The following is a 19,746-nucleotide window of genomic DNA, read 5'->3' on the forward strand; positions in this document are numbered from 1 at the left end:
CTCACAAACAGCTTTGACATTAGTAGTTTTAAATACAAATGAAAACCTTTTTATTGACGGAAAAGGTTCACAGTCTCTTTGGCTGGTGCTGATCTGATGGTGCGAACATCACTTCACACTTACTTCAAATACTTTCCTCATTCAGATGTTAATCTTATTTTTCAGCGGTCGTGTTCACAACAGCCCAGAGGTAGAACTCACTGCCTTGGTGATAATTTCCAGTTATAGGCAAAGCTCACAGTAGGACCTATACTGGCAGCATAAACACTGCAGGGTACTATCCCTGGCCTCCTCGTTGGAGCCTGTGGCCAGGGTTGGATTGGGCTGGTGGGATGCTGGGAGAAAAACCTGGTGGCCCCCGGCTCTTGTGGGCCCTGCCGGCATTCAATTCGAAGGATTAAATCGTTCGAAAGCACCCATTTTCACTGGAAAAAATACTTTGCCTATAGAAGTACTCAAATTCGATCTAATTTCGAAGTTTTTTAACTTCGAAATTCGATCCTTGATAAATATGCCCATAAGGGTGTTATTTACTAAAATCCAAATTAATTAAAATAAATAAAGCTCAACCAAACTCCCATGCCCAATTTTGCCTTATTTATTAATAAAATAATTCAAATAAGTCGGATCGGGAAAAAACCCTGATAAAATCGAGCGAAAACATAAATCATACAACTTTTTTGGACATTTTTTCCCGAATTACTGGTTTACGGGGTTTTTGCCCTAAAACCCTGAATTTATAAGATTATCAGGCTAAACCCAGCACAGACTACAATATTTTCAAATAGGAATAGGGACATCTCCCATTGACTTACTGTATACATGAGCTCAACAGGTCTGAGATCAGATTTTCGGATTCAGGCTTTTTGAAGCATCAGGATATAATAAATCACGAAAAACTTTAGGTTTTTTTCCCATGAAAAATTCAAGGTTTTTGCCGCAAAAAAAAAAAAAAATACAGATACATTTGAGGTTTAGTAAATAACCCCCTTTATGTTTGAATTTAATTAATAATGTCTGTGCATTAAAAAACTGCAATATGAAAATGTTACACCTCCAGCAGCACAGGTGGATCTTTTGACTTTAACCACCCCAAGTCTTACCTACCAGTCCTGTTGTGTGACTGTGACAAACCCTTGGTTTGGCCTAAGGACAGTTTGAACATTTTATGTTTACTATTTCATATATAAAGTACATTTATATGAAAGCTGAACAACCAATTATGTTCATATAACACTTATACACTGAGTACATGCCAAGAGTGTATTTAATAATGGTGAAGAATAAATAATATGCATGAAACGCATCAGCTGCACTTTGTCAAATGGCAAAATAAGTCTGAATTAAATCCATTACTCAAGTTAGCATCTGGACTGTAAAGTATTGCAAATTTGAGATTAGATTACTTAACATAATGTTTTCATGAGAATACAATTGTATCTTATCATCAAAGGCAGTTATATGAAGTTAGCAATTTGACTTAATCATAAAGATGTGTATCACACACACAACTGATCTCCCATCTCAGTAGCCTGTTGTTACCTGGGCTTTCCACCATAACTGCATTTCCATCTGTAAAGCAGAATGACAGGTTGTTTCAGGGTTAATTCCTGCAAGTTTCTTGCAAAAGCTTTCTTATATACCCACAGTAACTGTGCTCTGACCACTCTAAATATAATTTGTTGCCGCCCTTAGACTGTTGGAGATACAGAACATCTGTTGGCATGAGATCAATTTGCTAAAAGTGTCTTTTCCGAAATAGCCAGTGATTATAACATTGTATCATACTGTGATTAGTGACTTGCTTCTAACAAATAATGTTTTTTGGGTTCTATACATTTTTTGAACACAGATAAGCCAAAAATGTGGAGCTTTCATACAGTTAAACACATAATATTCAAGTCACATCAATATAATTCTTTTGATTCTTTTGAGTCTTTTATGAATATTCTATTCTTAAATTATATTTATTTCAATTTCTCTTTTAATAAAGGTCTGTTCTTTATTGTAGGCCAACCTGTATGCTATATATGCATCAAATACACACAATATACTATATATGTATATACGAAAGGTATAAAATAAAATACATACTGGGGAAACCTTATCATATTATGTATTGTAAATTTTAACTTTTTTGGCTTTATTACTTTTTCTTTCTAGATAACTTTATTTGTAATTACTTTACTATTTTTTCAATTATTTTTTCATTGCTTCATTTATACATATATTTTCTTTCTTTTTCATTTGTTATTTTTGTTTATTGTTTGCTTTTTTTGAGGTGTATCTCTTGTTATTTTGGATATGTATGCAACATTTTATGTTTTAACCACTAGGTGGAACTTCACTTATTGTGTGGAGTGGTAACATGTGTTTGTAATTTTGTGATTGGTCACAGCCCCTATATAACAGGTGTACAGGGGTGTGCCATTTAGCCTATGAGTAAGTGCCCCAATAGGCACGAAACGCATTAGGTCTTCATGTCCTAATACATTTTTCTACTTTTTATATTTGCCTCTTTATTTTTGGAGATCCTCACATCCTTTTGGATACAGTGTTTTTGATCATTGATCTAGCCCTATGTAATGGAGACCTGCTTTACTCAATCACTGCCCCGTTTTCCTTTTCTATGTAGTCATACTGTTCCATTTATTTTCCTATTAGCTCTGTTATTGTCAAGAGAAATTCGATTCGCCCAATTCTTGAACCAGCAGTTCATTCCTGCTTCCCCCTGATCGATTCTAGAACTACAGCCTTGCAGTTGTTTATTATCTATTTTCATCTGTATCTTATGTATCCAGGATGTATTCTGAAATCGCTGCATTGTTTGTATCTAAAGTTCTACCTTCTTTTCATCATCATCATTAAACTAGAACTTATACAGTGTGGTGATTGACGGGCGAGTAAACTGCCTGTTGATTCACTTCTCACGGTGACAAATACCTTTATTTGATCAAAACACATCCCTGATGTATAGTTTATGTGATACTTATATTTAAATATTACAAAGAAATGATGGATCTATCATTTGGCGTTAAGTAGGAAAAACTGAATTTTCAGATGGAAAGACTACACTTGTTGAAGTTATTCAAAATATAATTGTTTGCAATCAGTACACCGCTGCAACTTTCATTTATTAGAATCTCATCATCTGATTACCTTATACTAAGCAACAATATATTGTACATTCTCTGTTCGTTGTTTATTTATCTTTTAATTGTATTAAATATATTCTAGTGTTCCGTTCTGGCTTTAACAGAATGATATAGCACTTAGGGACAAATATAAGGCCAAGAAGTCCTGATCCAGAAGCGAGTATGGCAAATATTTCCACGGATGTCAAATACTTGCCGTTGGTGCTCAAATAGGCTGGGATGAAGGAGATCCAGACACTGCAGAACACCAACATGCTGAAAGTAATATACTGAGCTTCATTGAAAATGTCTGGTAATTCACGAGAAAGATAAGCAACAAAGAGGCATATCAAAGCCAAAAGTCCAATATAGCCAATCACGGTATAGAATGCACCAGTTGATCCTTCATTGCACTGTAAAATCATCGTTGTTGTGTGGGACTCAGTATCATATTCTAGAAACGGGGGAGAATTGATCAGCCATAATGAGCAGATAAAAATCTCGACAAGAGTGCAGAGCAACACAATGCATTTTGGGATCCTTGTACCAACCCAGCCTCTTAATTTGCTTCCAGGCCTGGTGGCACTAAAGGCAATAACAACAGTTAGAGTTTTGCCCAACACACAGGAGATACTGAAGGTAAAGTCAATGGCGAATACAACTTGTCTTATTAAACAGGTGCCCTTCATTGGCCAACCAATAAATAATAAAGAGCAGAGAAAAGACAATATCAGTGAGATAATAAGATAATAACTAAGCTCTCTGTTATTTGCTTTTACTATAGTTGTATGTTTGTACTTTATAAAGATGATCAAAACCGTTGTCGTTAATACAGACAGGAAAACAGCCATACAAGCCAGAGATAGTCCCAAGGCATCCCCAAAAGACAGAAAGTCCAAGGTCCTCATAATGCATTTGTCTCTCTGCCCATTCGACCACTGGATGTTAGGACATTTCACACAGTTTTCCATATCTAATGAAATAAAAGCAGAGAATTTTTACAAAAATAAAGAAGAACTCAGTTAATAGAGCTTGCACTGAACACGATTTATGCTTATTGTGTTGTGAATGGGAAACCATATTAGGGATGGGCGAATTTGACCCATTTTGGTTCGCCAAAAATTTGCCGCCGGCGAAAATTTGCAGACGCCCATTAAAGTCTATGGGCGTCATTTCCACAATGAAACAAGGAGAAAAAAATTTGCCCATAACTACACGTCATCTGCTTTTATTCTTAAGAACCATTCCTTGTCATTTTATCTTTATGTCATGTGGATATTGTTTTTTTAAAGCCCTTAACGCTAACCTTAAAGGGCATGTAAAGACAAAAAAATAAAATCCCATTTTTACTTTCTTTATTGAAAAAGAAACCTATCTCCAATATACTTTAATTAAAACATGTGTACCGTTTTTATAAGAAACCTGACTGTATGCAGTGAAATTCTCCCTTCATTTACTGCTGTGGATAGGAATTGTCAGATGGTCCCTAACTGCTGAGAAGGTAAACAATGATACTTATGAACAGCAGGGGGAGCCCCCTCCTTACTTCCCAGCCATGTAGAACTCAAACAGCTTTGTTTATGACAATCCCTAAGCAGCCCAGACCACACTGAGTCTTAGGCGCCGATTCATTAACTTCGAGTAAAGGATTCAAAGGTAAAAAGCTTTGAATTTCGAAGTTTTTTTGGGCTACTTCGACCAAAGGATTCGAAGTAAAAATCGTTCGACTATTCGACCATTCTATAGTCGAAGTACTGTCTCTTTAAAAAAAAATTCGACCCCCTAGTTCGCCAGCTAAAGGCTACCGAAGTCAATGTTAGCCTATGGGGAAGGTCCCCATAGGCTTTCCTAAGTTTTTTTGATCGAAGGATATTCCTTCGATCGTTGGATTTAAATCCTTCGAATCGTTCGATTAGAAGGATTTAACCGTTCGATCGAAGGAATAATCCTTCGATCGTACGATCGTACTATCTGCGCTAAATCCTTCGACTTCAATATTCGAAGTCGAAGGATTTTAGTTCCTAGTCGAATATCGAGGGTTAATTAACCCTCGATATTCGACCCTTGATGAATCGGCCCCTTAGTCTTGCAAAGATGTTTAACAAAGTTACAACTTTGAACTTTGAAAAGCATAAATTATTTGTTTGATTAGGCTTGTGGTGCAGTAAATTCATGTTTATACTGTGTTTAGTATACAAAATACAGCATTTCTAGCCTTATTCTATTTTAGACTTTACATGCCCTTTAAAATGTTTTTAACAAAGCAGTTATTTCTCCATCTATACATTTATTCATTCATCTTTTTATAACTTTTTTTATGTTTTACAATTTTAGCTATTCATTTTTTCCCAGTTCCTATGCACAATTTAAACAAACTCCTATAATAATTTACTGCATTAGCCCCCCTTACTCAATGTAAAGAACTACAGATGGAGCACAGGTTATGGAGTTCTTTTATAATGGAATTCAGCTTTTATAATGGATTTCAAAAGGTGTGTGTATGTATATGTGCAGTTAAAAGAGTTATGCAAGTAATAAGCAAATTCTCCGTACCAGACACAGTAGATACTTCTCCTTCTGAGCACTGAATACAGTTATAACAACAAATTGGCTTCTCCTTGATTAAAACCTTTCTTGAACCAGGAGGGCAGTTTGCGCTGCAAGTGGAATGAGGGATCTAAGCATAAAAGAACCACTTATAAGAAGAACACTTAAACATGGACAAAGTATATATAAAAATACATACAAAGATCCAGTTTCCCACAAACGACTGCTTTCTAAACTAAGATCTGTTGGGCTTAATGAAGTTGTTGCACATGGATAGGAAACTGGCTACAGGATCGGGTACAGAGGGTGGTTGTTAATGGGACATTCTCTACTTGGAGTAAGGTTCTTAGTGGGGTCCCTCAGGGCTCTCTGTATTGGATCCCCTTTTATTTAAATTGTTCAATAATGACTTAGGGGAGGGTGTTGTAAGTAATGTATCAGTGTTTGCAGATGACACAAAATTATCCAGCCCAATTAATTCCATCCAGGATGTGACCTCCTTGCCACAGGATCTTGACAAACTGGCAATGTGGGTGGTTAAGAGGCAGATGAGATTTAGGGGCACATTTACAAAGCTCGAGTGAAGGATTCGAATAAAAAAAACTTCGAATTTCGAAGTGTTTTTTTGGCTACTTCGACCATCTAATGGGCTAGTTCGACCTTCGACTACGACTTCGACTTCGAATCGAACGATTCGAACTAAAAATCGTTCGACTATTCGATCGTTTGATAATCGAAGTACTGTCTCTTTAAGAAAAACTTTGACCCCCTAGTTCGGCAGCTAAAAGCTACCGAACTCAATGTTAGCCTATGGGGAAGGTTACCATAGGCTTGCCTATGTTTTTTGGATCGAAGGATATTCGTTCGATCGAACGATTAAAATCCTTCGAATCGTTCGATTCGAAGGATTTAATCGTTCGATCGAACGAATAATCGTTCGATCGAAGTATTAGCGCTAAATCGTTCGACTTCGATATTCGAAGTCGAACGATTTTAGTTCCTGGTCGAATATCGAGGGTTAATTAACCCTCGATATTCGACCCTTAGTAAATGTGCCCCTTAATGTTGATAAATGTAAAGTAATGCACATGGGATGTTTAAGTATGCAAGCCACTTATACTCAGTGGGACTACTTCCGGCAAATCAATAATGGAAAGATTATGTAGATAATATTGTTGATAATAAATTCATTAGATTCAAGGGAAAACAAGGTCTTGAGCTGTATTCTTACACTGTATAGAGCACTGGTAAGGCCCCATCTAGAATATGCCGTACAGTTTTGGTCTCCAGTGCTCAAACAGGACATTATTAAATTAGAGAGGGTACAGAGAAGGGCAACTAAGCTTGTAATGGATGGATGGCTGTTTAGCAAGTGAGGGAATACAGGGTTATGGGAGATAGCTCATAGTACAAGTTGATCCAGGGACTTGTCCAATTGCCATTTTGGAGTCAGGAAGGCAAATTGAAGAGGCTTCAAATGTTTTGTTTGCCTTCCTCTGGATCAACTAGCAGTTAAGCAAGTAAGTTATATATAGACTTCAAAGGTTGAACTTGATGGACATGTGTCTTTTTTAACCTAACTTACTACTGTATGCCACTATGATAAAATATTGCACATGGGAGATATAAGGCCATTTTTTACCTACCCCATAAAAATGAGGTGACCACAAAATGTTTTCTTTGTAAATAATGAAGTTATCTCCATGAAGAGCTGTTGAATCAAAGTTCCCAACCTTCCTGGTAGTCATTGTTCCATTAGGAAATATGTACACGTTGAGGATATCAAGACGCCCTGGAGCTTCTCCATGCTCATTAAAGAATATTTCATCTCCAGATATGGTCTTAAAATTGACTTTCTTTAAATAACTGTTTAACTAAATGGGTAAAATTGTTACCAGATGAGAGGTAGCACTCAACATACACACATATATATACATGTACATAAAAAAGAATAATAATTATTTGAAAATTCAGAAATGTAAATTCTTGCCATCCCATATTAATCCTGCCTAGGTTTATATGCAAGGAAAGATTGAATTATAAAAGCTGCACTCAGCAGGAACCTTTCCAAGGTATCTGACAGAATGTTCCATATGCTGGTGGAAATTATATTGTAACAGTTTTAAAAAATAGAAGTGTTACCCTATTCTATACCTGTTGATCGATAATTCCATATACATATATGAATGGGGTATATTGGCCAACCAATATTATGTCCACATTTAAGGGCTGCTTTATAAATAAAGTTAGACATGCATACATACATACACCATTAATCACATAGATTTATGATCACCTAATCTGGTCAAAAATTAGAAGTAGAAGAGGTGACCATTGAGTCTGCAAATTACTTGGCTGTCAGAATCAGTCTAATTAGGGGCCGATTCACTAACTTCGAGTGAAGTAAAAAAACTTTGAATTTCGAAGTGTTTTTTGGGCTACTTCAACCATCGAATGGGCTACTTCAACCTTCGACTACGACCGCGACTTTGAATCGAAGGATTCGAACTAAAAATCGTTCGACTATTCGACCATTCGATAGTCGAAGTACTGTCTCTTTAAGAAAAAACTTCGTCCCCCTAGTTCGCCATCTAAAAGCTACCGAACTCAATGTTAGCCTATGGGGAAGGTCCCCATAGGCTTTCCTAAGTTTTTTTGATCGAAGGATATTCCTTCGGTTGTTGAATTTAAATCCTTCGAATCCTTTGAATCACTCGATTCGAAGGATTTAATCGTTCGATCAAAGGAATAATCCTTCGATCGTACGGTCGAACTATTTGCGCTAAAATCCTTCGACTTCGATATTCGAAGTCGAAGGATTTTAATTCCCAGTCGAATATCGAGGGTTAATTAACCCTCGATATTCGACCCTTGGTGAATCGGCCCCTTAGAGTAGGTTAAAAATGGTTCTCCAGAAAATGTCACAAATATGATAATGATAATGAAGAAATTAATTGAAAAACAAACCAACAAAAGTTAATGAAGAGAGACAATTTTGTGGAGTAAATAGTATTGCCCAAGTTTATTACTAACTGGGTTGCTGTACAGTACTCCTTTTTTCAACTTTCTTAATATCAGGACTGACACATTATTCTAAATTTGTATCGATTGCTAATATTTGCAGTCAAAGGGATAAATAGGACAGTCTGGGTTTCCTGAACACTGATGTCTTTCTTTGTTTTATGTCCATTGACATAAAATGGTTCAAAGGTTTGCCCTTTAATCGTGATTTGTCTCCTGTATCTGTTAGAATTAGTATGTAATCTGTATGTTTGATGTACTGTCTACAACCTTCTAGTGCAGTGATCACCAACCAATAGCTCGTGAGACAAGTTTTGGTTATATAAAAACCAGGTGTACTGTCAAACACAGTCTCCTGTAGGCTGCCAGTTCACATAGAGGCTACCAAATAGCCAATCACAGCTCTTGTTTGGCACCCTAGGAACTTGTTTCATGCTTGTGTTGCTCCCCAACTCTTTCTACATCTAAATGTTGCTCACAATTGAAAAAGGTTGGGGACCCCTGTTCTACAGCTGCATAATATGTTTCCTAAATTCTTGTTAATTAAAATAATAGTATAACAGCGTGAAAGATATTTGAGAGGAAAGGCCCAGCTAACAAACTTTCATACCAAAGATAAAAAGAAGAATGGCAGGCAATAATGCATCATTTTAAAAAACGAATATCAAAATTTTCCAGCACTGGGACTAAGTGCTATGAACTGGAAAATATAGAAGGATAAACATATCAAAATTTCATGACTATCTGTCAGGAATTTTTTTTTTGGTTAATAGGGGTCACTGACCCCAAAATTCCAAAAAATAATTCTATAAGCTACTTAGTTTAAATTCCAATCAGCAGAACAAAATAAATATTTGAAAAACACAAAGAAATTGCAAATTCTTTTGTTTGCAAGCTACTAAAAGATGAGCAACACTTTTTTTAATTTTAATACCTTCCATGGCACGAATGTTTCCACAAATTCTGAAGAATCCAACCTCTTGGAAATACTATCCATATACATATTATGAAGAGCATGTCCTAGGGCATATACAGATACATATGTATTATAGGTCAGTCTGTAGGTATTAAAGTTAGGAACATATGGCTCAAACGTTTTTAAAGTGCCATTTCTATTATTTATGGTTCCTGTTTCATTTGGTAGAGAAAATACTTCATCCCACAGAGAGGCAGTTATAGGATCCATTGGAAATTTCAAAGGGTTTACAGAGTACATGAACTCCTGCAGACCAGGTATGTCCCCTTGGGGTAATGCTAAAAATAGGGATCCATTTAATGCTGTTATTTCATAGTTTACCAATGTACTTGTCATGTCAATTGAAACAATCCAAACGATTTTCCTTTCCGAGTTGATTGCCAAGCTTAAGACGATATCATTGAAGTACCTTATGCTTATGTCCACTATGATAACATTTGAAGTTGAGCTTTTTATTGTTTCTGCAGAGTGAAACAAGGTAGGAAGATTCTTCTCCTTGATGACAATGTAAAATTCAACACAAGCAGCACCGCTATTGATTATCTGAGCTTTTAGCTTCTCATTCCTTACGTGGCGTTCTGCATCATCTGATGATACAATTCCCACCCATGTCCAGTTAAATGTTTTGAGGAGGTGAATAATGGCTTTATTCTGGGAGTTCTCGCTGGTCATAGTGCTGTAAAATGTTGGAAACTGAACTCTATCATTGAAGCTGCTATCCTGAGTTCCATAACTAATCTGAGTAGAAGAAGGTTTAAAAAAGTTACCAAAAGTGTTGTATAAGGATATGGGGTTTTATGGACAAAAATTTCAAAAATATTGTCTTTTCTTTGGCATTTGTTCTTAACAAAGATCATTTGGATAGGATATATAAAAGTAACGTGTGAAGCCTGGCTGTAGTAGGCTGGGCTCTCGTTACAACAGCTTCCTTGTTCTGTTATTAAGTTTGAACTTCCTATTTAAAAAAAAACTGGAGAATGTTTCGTTTAAAGGAGTGGATCAACTTTAATTTAACTTTTTGGTTAGTTATAGAACGGCTAATTCTAACTTTTCAATTGATTTTCAATATTTATTTTTTATAGTTTCTTAATAATTTGTCTTCAGCTGACTCTTTCCAGCTTTCAAAACGGGGTCGCTGACCCATCTAAAAAACAAATGCCCTGTAAGGCTACATATGTATTGTTATTCATACATTTTATTACTCCCCTTTCTGTTCAGTCCCTCTCAGTGCCGGCCCGAGTAGGCTGGTAGTGCCTTTCAAAAAAGAAGATTTCAAAAGATCAAATGAATAGTTTCTTTGTAAAAGGCGATCTCTCAGGTCAATTGATTTTTTTAATATCCAGGAATTTAAAATGCAGAATGAGAGAACATATACATCACATAGCCTCCCACAGTCATTCCACGGTAGTATCTAGGCATTTTTTTGATTGTAATAATGGTGACGTAAAGTGTTTGGACATTCAAGGCATAGAAAAAATTGAGCCAGTCTATCGAGGAGGCAATTTAATGGAAAGGCTTCTCCATAGAGAAGCATTCTGGATTTTTACACTTGGAACTCGCCAACCTGCAGGCCTAAATCTTAGGTTTGACATATCTTGCCATGTTTAATTCAATTTTGTTTAATTCTGTGTTCTTGTGCAAAATTTAGTTAAAAAATTGAGTTAGAGATTGATAACATGGCAATTAGAACATTTTCTTATCTATGCCTTTGAACTCCATACATTTTGTGTCTAATACGTCTATCACCGTATCCAGTTGTCTCACAAGTAGCTGCTTATATATACAATGTATATTATACATCGCTGAAAATCTTGTCTCACTCTACATGCTTCATCATGATCAGAAAATAATTTTACTCCCATTTTGGGTATAGCTTACCAGGGTAAAATTCATTAGCCTAGGAACAATGATTTACTTAAATTATTTAAATTATTTACATTATTAATCATGAATTGTTAAATATTAATTATCGATAATTATTATTAATGCCCTTGTGTCTTTACCTATTTACAATTTACGGTATATACTAAAATTATGAATTACTAAATATTTATGACATCATTGACACATTGACACATTGACATTAATTTCTTATAATCATTTAATACATTAAGATGAACTTAAACTTTTTAAAATTTAACGTGTTTTGTTAAATATTCATAGTTAATATCTGTTGAATGAAATTGAGGGTTTATTCATTTGTTAATTCATTTGTTTGTTCCTCTTTGTATTTTCCTTGGCTTTTTTCATAACTTGCTTTCAAACACATTTTTACCTATGTTTTAACAAACAAGTATGGTTCTATACGGCAGGGTTTTAATTAACTCATAGCAACGATAAGGACATCGCTAACATCTGTTTTTTATTCCAAATGATTGAATTAAATTAGTGATGTCATTTCCTTTGAGAATCGTTTCAAAAAGCCGTTGAGAGTTTGTGTGAACTTGTGCCTATGACTACGTATCGCATGGATACGAAACGCGTCAGGACAGTTTGGTTTTAATGATTTGAAATAAAAGTTGTATTTTACCCATTTGAAGTGACGTCCGGCAGTGCTTGCCTATTTTCCTATACTTAATTTGAACCCTAGCAACCAGATGGCTGAAATTGCAAATGAGAGCTACAAATAATAAAAAAATTAAACCCAATTGCAAATTGTATCGGAATATCATTCTCTACATCATGCTCAAAGTTAACTCAAAGGTGAACCACCCCTTTTAATTGTAAGTAATTATATGTGTTATATTTTTGATATAGACATGAGCAAAGTGTTTTGCTAAATTGCATCTAAGTGGCATTAACATAAACAATACCCTTGTTTTATATATAATAAGTCAGTTTCTCACCTGTGAAAATCCGTATATCCCAAGGAGCAAGTACATTGCATGTGATAACGAGGATAACAAATGTCCGACGAATGCACCCACTGTGCCTTTACTCTTGCACTTATAATTAGGGACATATTGGTTTCTCAGAGATAATATACTTAAAACATTTGCCATTGCTTCTCTATCACTGGAACACGTGTCATAAATATGGAAACCTAATGTGATATTGGGTAATATGTTAGGGTTCCTGTTAATCTCTTCAGTAGCATATATGGCTGCCAAATAGTGACGGTAATACTGGAGAGAAAAGCTATAACGGAGAGGAAATACTATATTACATTTTACTCTATATAGAAAAGCCAGCCGTTCATTTACCATCAGTAATTACTAAACCTTTGATTTATCAAAGTGGGAATAAGGCATATTTATCAAATAATGAACACTTTCATAAATGAGCATCTAAAATCCTATAGGAATGAACAGAAAGGGGCATATTTATCAAGGGTTGAATTTCGAATTCAAAAAACTTTGAAATTCGAATTCGAAAAGACCAACTGAAATTAAGTTGAAGGTGTCGAATAGGCCCATTTTCGATCAAATAGGTCTGTATTCGGCTGAATTCTAATCAAATTAATAGCGCAATCGATTTAAATTTTTTCCTCAAAAAAACTTAAATTTTTCAAAGTCCACCAATAAACTCCAAATAGGTTCTAGGAGGTCCCATTAGGCTAAAACAGCAATTCGTCAGGTTTTAGATGGTGAATAGTTGAAGTCAAAATTTTAAAGACACAATACATTCAAATTTCGATATTCAAATTTTTGCATTATTTTCAAATTCAAATCAAATTTGGACTATTCTCTAGTCGAAGTACACAAAAAATAGCTCGAAATTCAAATTTCTTTCATTCGAAAATTCACCTCGACCTTTGATAAATCTGCCCCTACATGATAAATGTAAAAATTCGAATTTCTAATTTTTTTTAAAACTCAAATTGAATTTGGACTATTTCCTAGACGAATTATACTAAAATAAACTCAAAATTTGAATTTAAAAAATTTGAATTTTCAATTCGACCCTTGATAAATCTGCCCATTTGTGTGCTAGAGCACCACGGGGCACAAGAGAGCATTCCTGTCTGGGTTCTACAGAACACATTGTTGGTGAGACCTGTACTTACTAGCAATAAGTATAGGCCCTGATGGGTACAGGTATGGGATCTGTTATCCAGAAGAAAAGAAATCCAAAGGCACACAGAGCTGCTGCAAGCAAGGTACATTGTGCAAGTGTTGACAAAGTGGCGTGTCCCCCAAACATTTTGGCGCAACTACAGAGGAAGCAGATCCCCTGACTGTAGGGGGGCCTAATTCATATACAAATTTTATACATATTGAAAAAACAAGTCAACCTCTAAACATTTTGGGGACCTGAAAAATAATTTGCTGTAGGGCCTATTTAGATCTAGTTACCCCTCTTCACATTTTGTATCGGATACTGGTCACTATGTTTGGAATTTTGTATGTTCTTTATGTAGACCCATTTATGTGCTGCGGAGTACATCAGTGCTCTAGAAATAAGTTAATAATAATATGTTAATAAAAATAATAATATTATAGAGGCCTGTGGAATATGTTGTTGTATTATAATTATTATTATAATTATGGTGGATTTCACCTTTAAAGGGGTGATTCACCTTTAAATTAACTTTTAGTATGTTGTAGAATGGCCAATTTTTTAATTATTTGCCTTCTTCTTCTATTTCCAGCTTTCAGATGGGAGTAGATTGAAAGCTCTTTGGGACAGGAACATCATCCCAAATGTGTATTGCAACAGAGGCAGATTCAACCTTGAATTTCGAGTTTATTTTAGGGGCAGATTTATCAAAGGTCTAGGTGAATTTTCGAATGAAAAAAATTAGAATTACAAGCTATTTTTTTTGTACTTCGACTAGGGAATAGTTCAAATTCGATTCAAATTTGAAAAAAAAAATAGAATATTCGAATATCGAAATTTATCATGTACTGTGTCTTAAAAATTAGACTCTGATCATTCGCCATTTAAAACCTGCCGAATTGCTGTTTTAGCCTATGGGGGACCTACTAGAACCTATTGGGAGTCAGTTGGTGGACTTTGAAAAATCTAAGTTTTTTTGGGGGAAAACTTTGAATCGAATTCAATGGAATTCATACGAATGTGATGTTCCTTCAATTTGTATGATTCAAATTTGGTGGAATACGGACTTATTCAATCGAAAACTGACCTGTTTCACCAGAAAAAACCTTCAAATTAATTTGGTTGAATTCGAATTTCAAAGCTTTTTCAATTTGAAATTCGACCCTTGATAAATATGCCCCTTGGTGTAATTTAACCAGGGAATAGTCCAAATTCGATTTGAGTTTTAAAAAAAAAATTGAAATTCGAATTTTGAAATTTATCATGTACTGTCCCTTTAAGAATTCAAATTCACCATCTACAACCTGCCAAATTGGTGTTTTAGCCTATGGGGAACCTCCTACAATCAATTCAGAGTTGTTTGTTTGACTTTGACTTGAAACATTTTAATTCAAATTTGCAGTTTGATTCTATTCACCCGAATTTAAAAAAATTTAATTTCTTAATACATTTAGGGGCAGATGTATGAAGGGTCGAATATCGAGGGTTAATTAACCCTCGATATGCGACTAGGAACTAAAATCCTTCGACTTCGAATATCGAAGTCGAAGGATTTAGCGCAAATCCTACGATCGAACGATCGAAGGATTATTCCTTCGATCGAACAATTAAATCCTTCGAATCGAACGATTCGAAGGATTTTAATCCAACGCTCGAAGGAATATCCTTCGATCAAAAAAACTTAGGCAAGCCTATGGGGACCTTCCCCATAGGCTAACATTGACTTCGGTAGCTTTTAGCTGCCGAAGTAGGGGGTCGAAGTTTTTTTTAAAGAGGCAGTACTTCGACTATCGAATGGTCGAATAGTCGAACGATTTTTAGTTCGAATCCTTCGATAGTCGTAGTCGAAGGTCGAAGTAGCCCATTCGATGGTCGAAGTAGCTCAAAAAACACTTCGAAATTCGAAGTTTTTTTAATTCGAATCCTTCACTCGAGCTTCATGAATCGGCCCCTTAGATTTTTTTTGTTTTTTTGAATTTCAAGTTTTTGGGAGTTTATGGGTGTTTTTATAGACTCCCATAAACTTGACGGTTGATAAATCCACCCCCTAGTATGTATTCTCACTGTACAATTTATAATAATTATACCCCTGTATTTGTATTTAGGCCTTGCAAACCACTGTGTAAAATTACATACATACATACATACAGTATCTTTAGTATCGTCTGACACTTGCACTTTTCACTTACAGTATTTCACACTATTGCTATAAGTAATATAAAACCCAGGCAGCACCTTCCTTTGTCACTGAATAGTTTTTAAAGGTTAAAAGCATAGACTGGATGGGATGTCTAGTTTTTTCATATTGGACAGTCCACAACATTATAAAACTTTGATCTACTGTACATCACAGCTTTTTCTTGTTTTGTTAAATTACTTTATTATTGCCAATGTGGGTCCTCTTAGTTTCCAGGTGCAGTCAAACATGTGTAATTACACCTTTCATCAATCATCATATAATTATTTGTTTTCTAAATTCACTCAATGTAAGTCTAACTGAATTTGGGCCATATTTACAGATTATGCTAATTTATCTCACTAGCTACTGTCTCACTCTGCTCTAATATTTGAGATTGAGAATGGAATAAATTCCAGGAACATGCATAAACATTCAGAATTAAGTATTTTCATGTTTTTTTTTAATTTGGAAAAGGTCAAATTTTAAAACTCAAAAATCTTGATTGTGCTCATGTATTATTAAACTTGAATCATGAAAACCTAATCACATAAAAATGTGGAAATACAATGCAAACACTGTAAAATCACATTCTACAAGGGTCGAGTTTCTAAAAACTCCCATCAACTCCCAAAAACTCAAAATTTGAAAAAATTACCAATCAAAATGTATTTAAAAATCATTTTTTTTAAATTCAGGTGGATAGGATCAACCCACAAACTCAAATTAAAAAAAAAATTTGATTTTCAAAAGTCCACCAAATGACTCCAAATTAGTTGAAGGAGGTTCCCCCATAGGCTAAAACACCAATTCGGCAGGTTTTAGATGGCGAATAGTCAAATTTGAATTCTTAAATGGACAGTACATGGTAAATTTTTAAATTCGGATTTCAATTTTTTTTTAAACTTGAATCGAATTTGGACTATTCCCATGTCGAATTACACTAAAATAAACTCAAAATCCTAATTTAAAAATTAGAATTTTCAATTTGATCCTTGATAAATCTGCACCTTAATTTTCTGGCAAATTTAGTATGTTAAAATGACATCCCAAATTTTTTTTGTTTGAGTTTTTTGCGCTAAATAAATTGCATTTATTTGCATTTCGAAAATGCAAATAAATGCCACAAAAAGTTTTAAATTATGGAAAAAAAAAGTTAAATCTGCCCCAAATATGCCTAGAAACTGTACACTTGTTCCTGAGAAAACCATTGAGCGGATATTTAATTATTAACATTACTTACCCAACACACCTTACAAATTTCAAAGGTTCTTTCATGAATTTTTCATCGGTAGTGTGTTTGTAAATGAAAAGCTCAATAAGTATTCCCAAAATAATGTCACCTTCCTGCTTATAGCCTTGAATGGCTTGGGAATGTAGTGCACAGGCCGTTGAGATCTTGGGCTTATTCTGTGCTCCCGCCAGGAGTGTTCCAATGAATGAAAACCCAGCAATGGCAGCAAATACAACAATGGAATACAATCTGCAAGAAAAACCTAAGAGACAATCAGGATGGAAAGTTAATATTGGAAGGAATACTTAAAAAAAAAGACTCACGGTTTTTGTACACCTCAACATTTGCTGTAGTCCAATGTTACTTTACTCTATAATGATCTTGAGAAGAACTTCAACTTAGTTTTATCTGCTTAATTTAGGCTGCAGAAAGTCTTTCCAAACCCAAAACATCTTTTGCTGAAGGGGTGGAAGATGAAAAGATGAAAAATTGAAAACCACATTCCACAGCTTATTGGCTAATTGATTTGCTCCAATTTCTTGTGTCCCAGCTTGCATTGCAATAGAATAAAATGTATCATTTATTTATGCCAGACCAACCACAACCAGGGCCATTATTTTACACAACCTGGTGTAATCCGATGTCATTGGATAAAGTCAGCAAAGGTTTTCTAGCATGAAAGTGATGTAAACAGTTGTGTCAATAGGATAAATGTATTCAACTAATGTTTTAAAGGAAAGCACCTCTTTTTACTCACACAATTTTAAATTCGAATTTTTAGTTTATTTTACTAAATTTATCAAAGGTCGAGGTGAATTTTCGAATGAAAAAAATTAGAATTTTGAGCTATTTTTTGTGTACTTCGACTAGGGAATAGTCCAAATTTGAATTTGAAAAAAATTCGAATATCGAAATTTATCATGTACTGTGTCTACAATTTTATAACCAGCAAAACAATTTGCATAAAAATAGCGTCATGTACAAACCTAAATTTCAGCTGAAGAACATTAAATTGGCATTGTTTGGTGTATTTCAGAACCCCATTTAAAGCAGCTTTATAAAAAAAACAAAAAACGTTCCATAATATAGGCAGCAGATGCAAGAGATCTAGCAAGCAAAATAATGAGGGACTGCAAATCTTTTAGCAATGAATTAGCAAGCAAATCAGAATGAGGCCTGGGCTGGAAGACACACATTTTATTTTAGGTATTCTATATTTCCTAAAAGGGGACTGTCTTGAGCATGAAAATTTAATATAAGCTTCTTCATACCAATATAAGACATTCTCTAAATATAATAAATTAAAAATTAAATATATCTTTTTTTTGGTGGGGGGGCTCTTTTTGACTAGAAGATGCATTAGAGCTAACCCATTTAAAATCACCAGACATCATGACTCTCTACATGCAGATTTGTGCAAAAGGCAGTTATTTAGTTAGATTTTGTTTGTGCTGCAATCAGTTATTTGAGCGAGCTCTAAAACATCTGCTAGAAACGGAGCCACCGTAAAAGATGTATTGGACCTTCATGAACTCACCCAAGTCCTGCATGAAGAGAAACAGATGCTGAGAGAGGGATAGCAAAGAAAAACTTTCTTTCAGAAACAGTACACATTTTTTAATTGATTATATTTAGAAAGTTTCTTTTTTTTCAGAATGATGAAGCTTATATTAAATTTTCATTTTTGCCATTGTTGCCCTTTGAAAGAACAGTTCGGTGTAAAAATAAAAACTGGGTAAATAGATAGGCTGTGCTAAATAAAAATGCTTCTTATATACAGTAGTTAGCCAGAAATGTAATACATAAAAAATAACAGAACACTACTTTTTCATTTTTCTATAATGAATAATTTTTTTTTAATTTGCACCGCTATTTACCCAGTTTTTATTTTTATATTGAATAATTAATTTAAGAAGGAACAGTAACTACTGAAATATGTCAAAGCTAATTTACAAGTATAAATGCAAAAATGTAGATAAGGAATATTATACTTTTAACCTTCTGCTTCAGCTTAAATACATGATATCATCTCTTCAACTTGACTTTAAATAAAATAAAACATACTGAGTATATATATATATATATATAGAGAGAGAGAGAGAGAGAGAGAGAGGGGGGGGGGTGGTAATAAGCAATGTACCTGCATTGGTCTCATTCAGTTTCATTGCAAATACCTGATTGGTTGTTATTACTGACTGCTTTATGTTTCCTTCTGTCTGCATAACTAAGCATCTGTGCATTAAAATCACTGCATGAAAGCTTTAGACCTCTACACAGCAGCAGATGTGGATTGTTTGACTTTAACCAGCCCAAAACTTACCAACCAGATGTAGTGCTTATTATTAAATATATAAGGTACATTTAGATGAAAGCTGAACCAAACATACATAGCTCTGTCTGTTCATATTCCTCCTATCCACTGAGTACATGAGGAGTGTGTGCTTAATAAAGGTGAAAAATAGATGATTTTTAACAAAGCATTGCTGCATGAAACGCGTCAGATCTTTTGTAATACCTTTTATGAACAATAAATTTGAATCCATTACTCAAATAAGTGTCTGGACTGAAGTGCTGCTTGTCTGGTATGGAAGAATAGATTTATTTATACACGCACACACAAACACACACACACGGTAAGAAAATTTATTCCAAGCATAAG

The 19,746-nt window shown here is 34.7% G+C and overlaps 1 protein-coding gene across 1 annotated transcript; it reads right to left on the minus strand.

Annotated features, from left to right (window-relative positions):
• Positions 1-2,506: 2,506 nt before the first annotated feature.
• On the minus strand, positions 2,507-19,309 carry LOC108699029 (vomeronasal type-2 receptor 26; the record flags this gene model as incomplete). The annotated part of the gene is made up of 7 exons (XM_018230886.2): positions 19,228-19,309; positions 17,111-17,349; positions 9,637-10,416; positions 7,328-7,555; positions 5,688-5,811; positions 3,237-4,107; positions 2,507-2,561 (listed from the first exon to the last, which is right to left on the minus strand). Coding segments are annotated over exons 1-7 (2,379 nt in total), but the record flags the coding sequence as incomplete, so codon positions are not given.
• Positions 19,310-19,746: the final 437 nt, after the last annotated feature.

The sequence above is a fragment of the Xenopus laevis genome, chromosome 8L (genome assembly GCF_017654675.1).
Source record: "Xenopus laevis strain J_2021 chromosome 8L, Xenopus_laevis_v10.1, whole genome shotgun sequence".
Lineage (NCBI taxonomy): Eukaryota > Metazoa > Chordata > Amphibia > Anura > Pipidae > Xenopus > Xenopus laevis.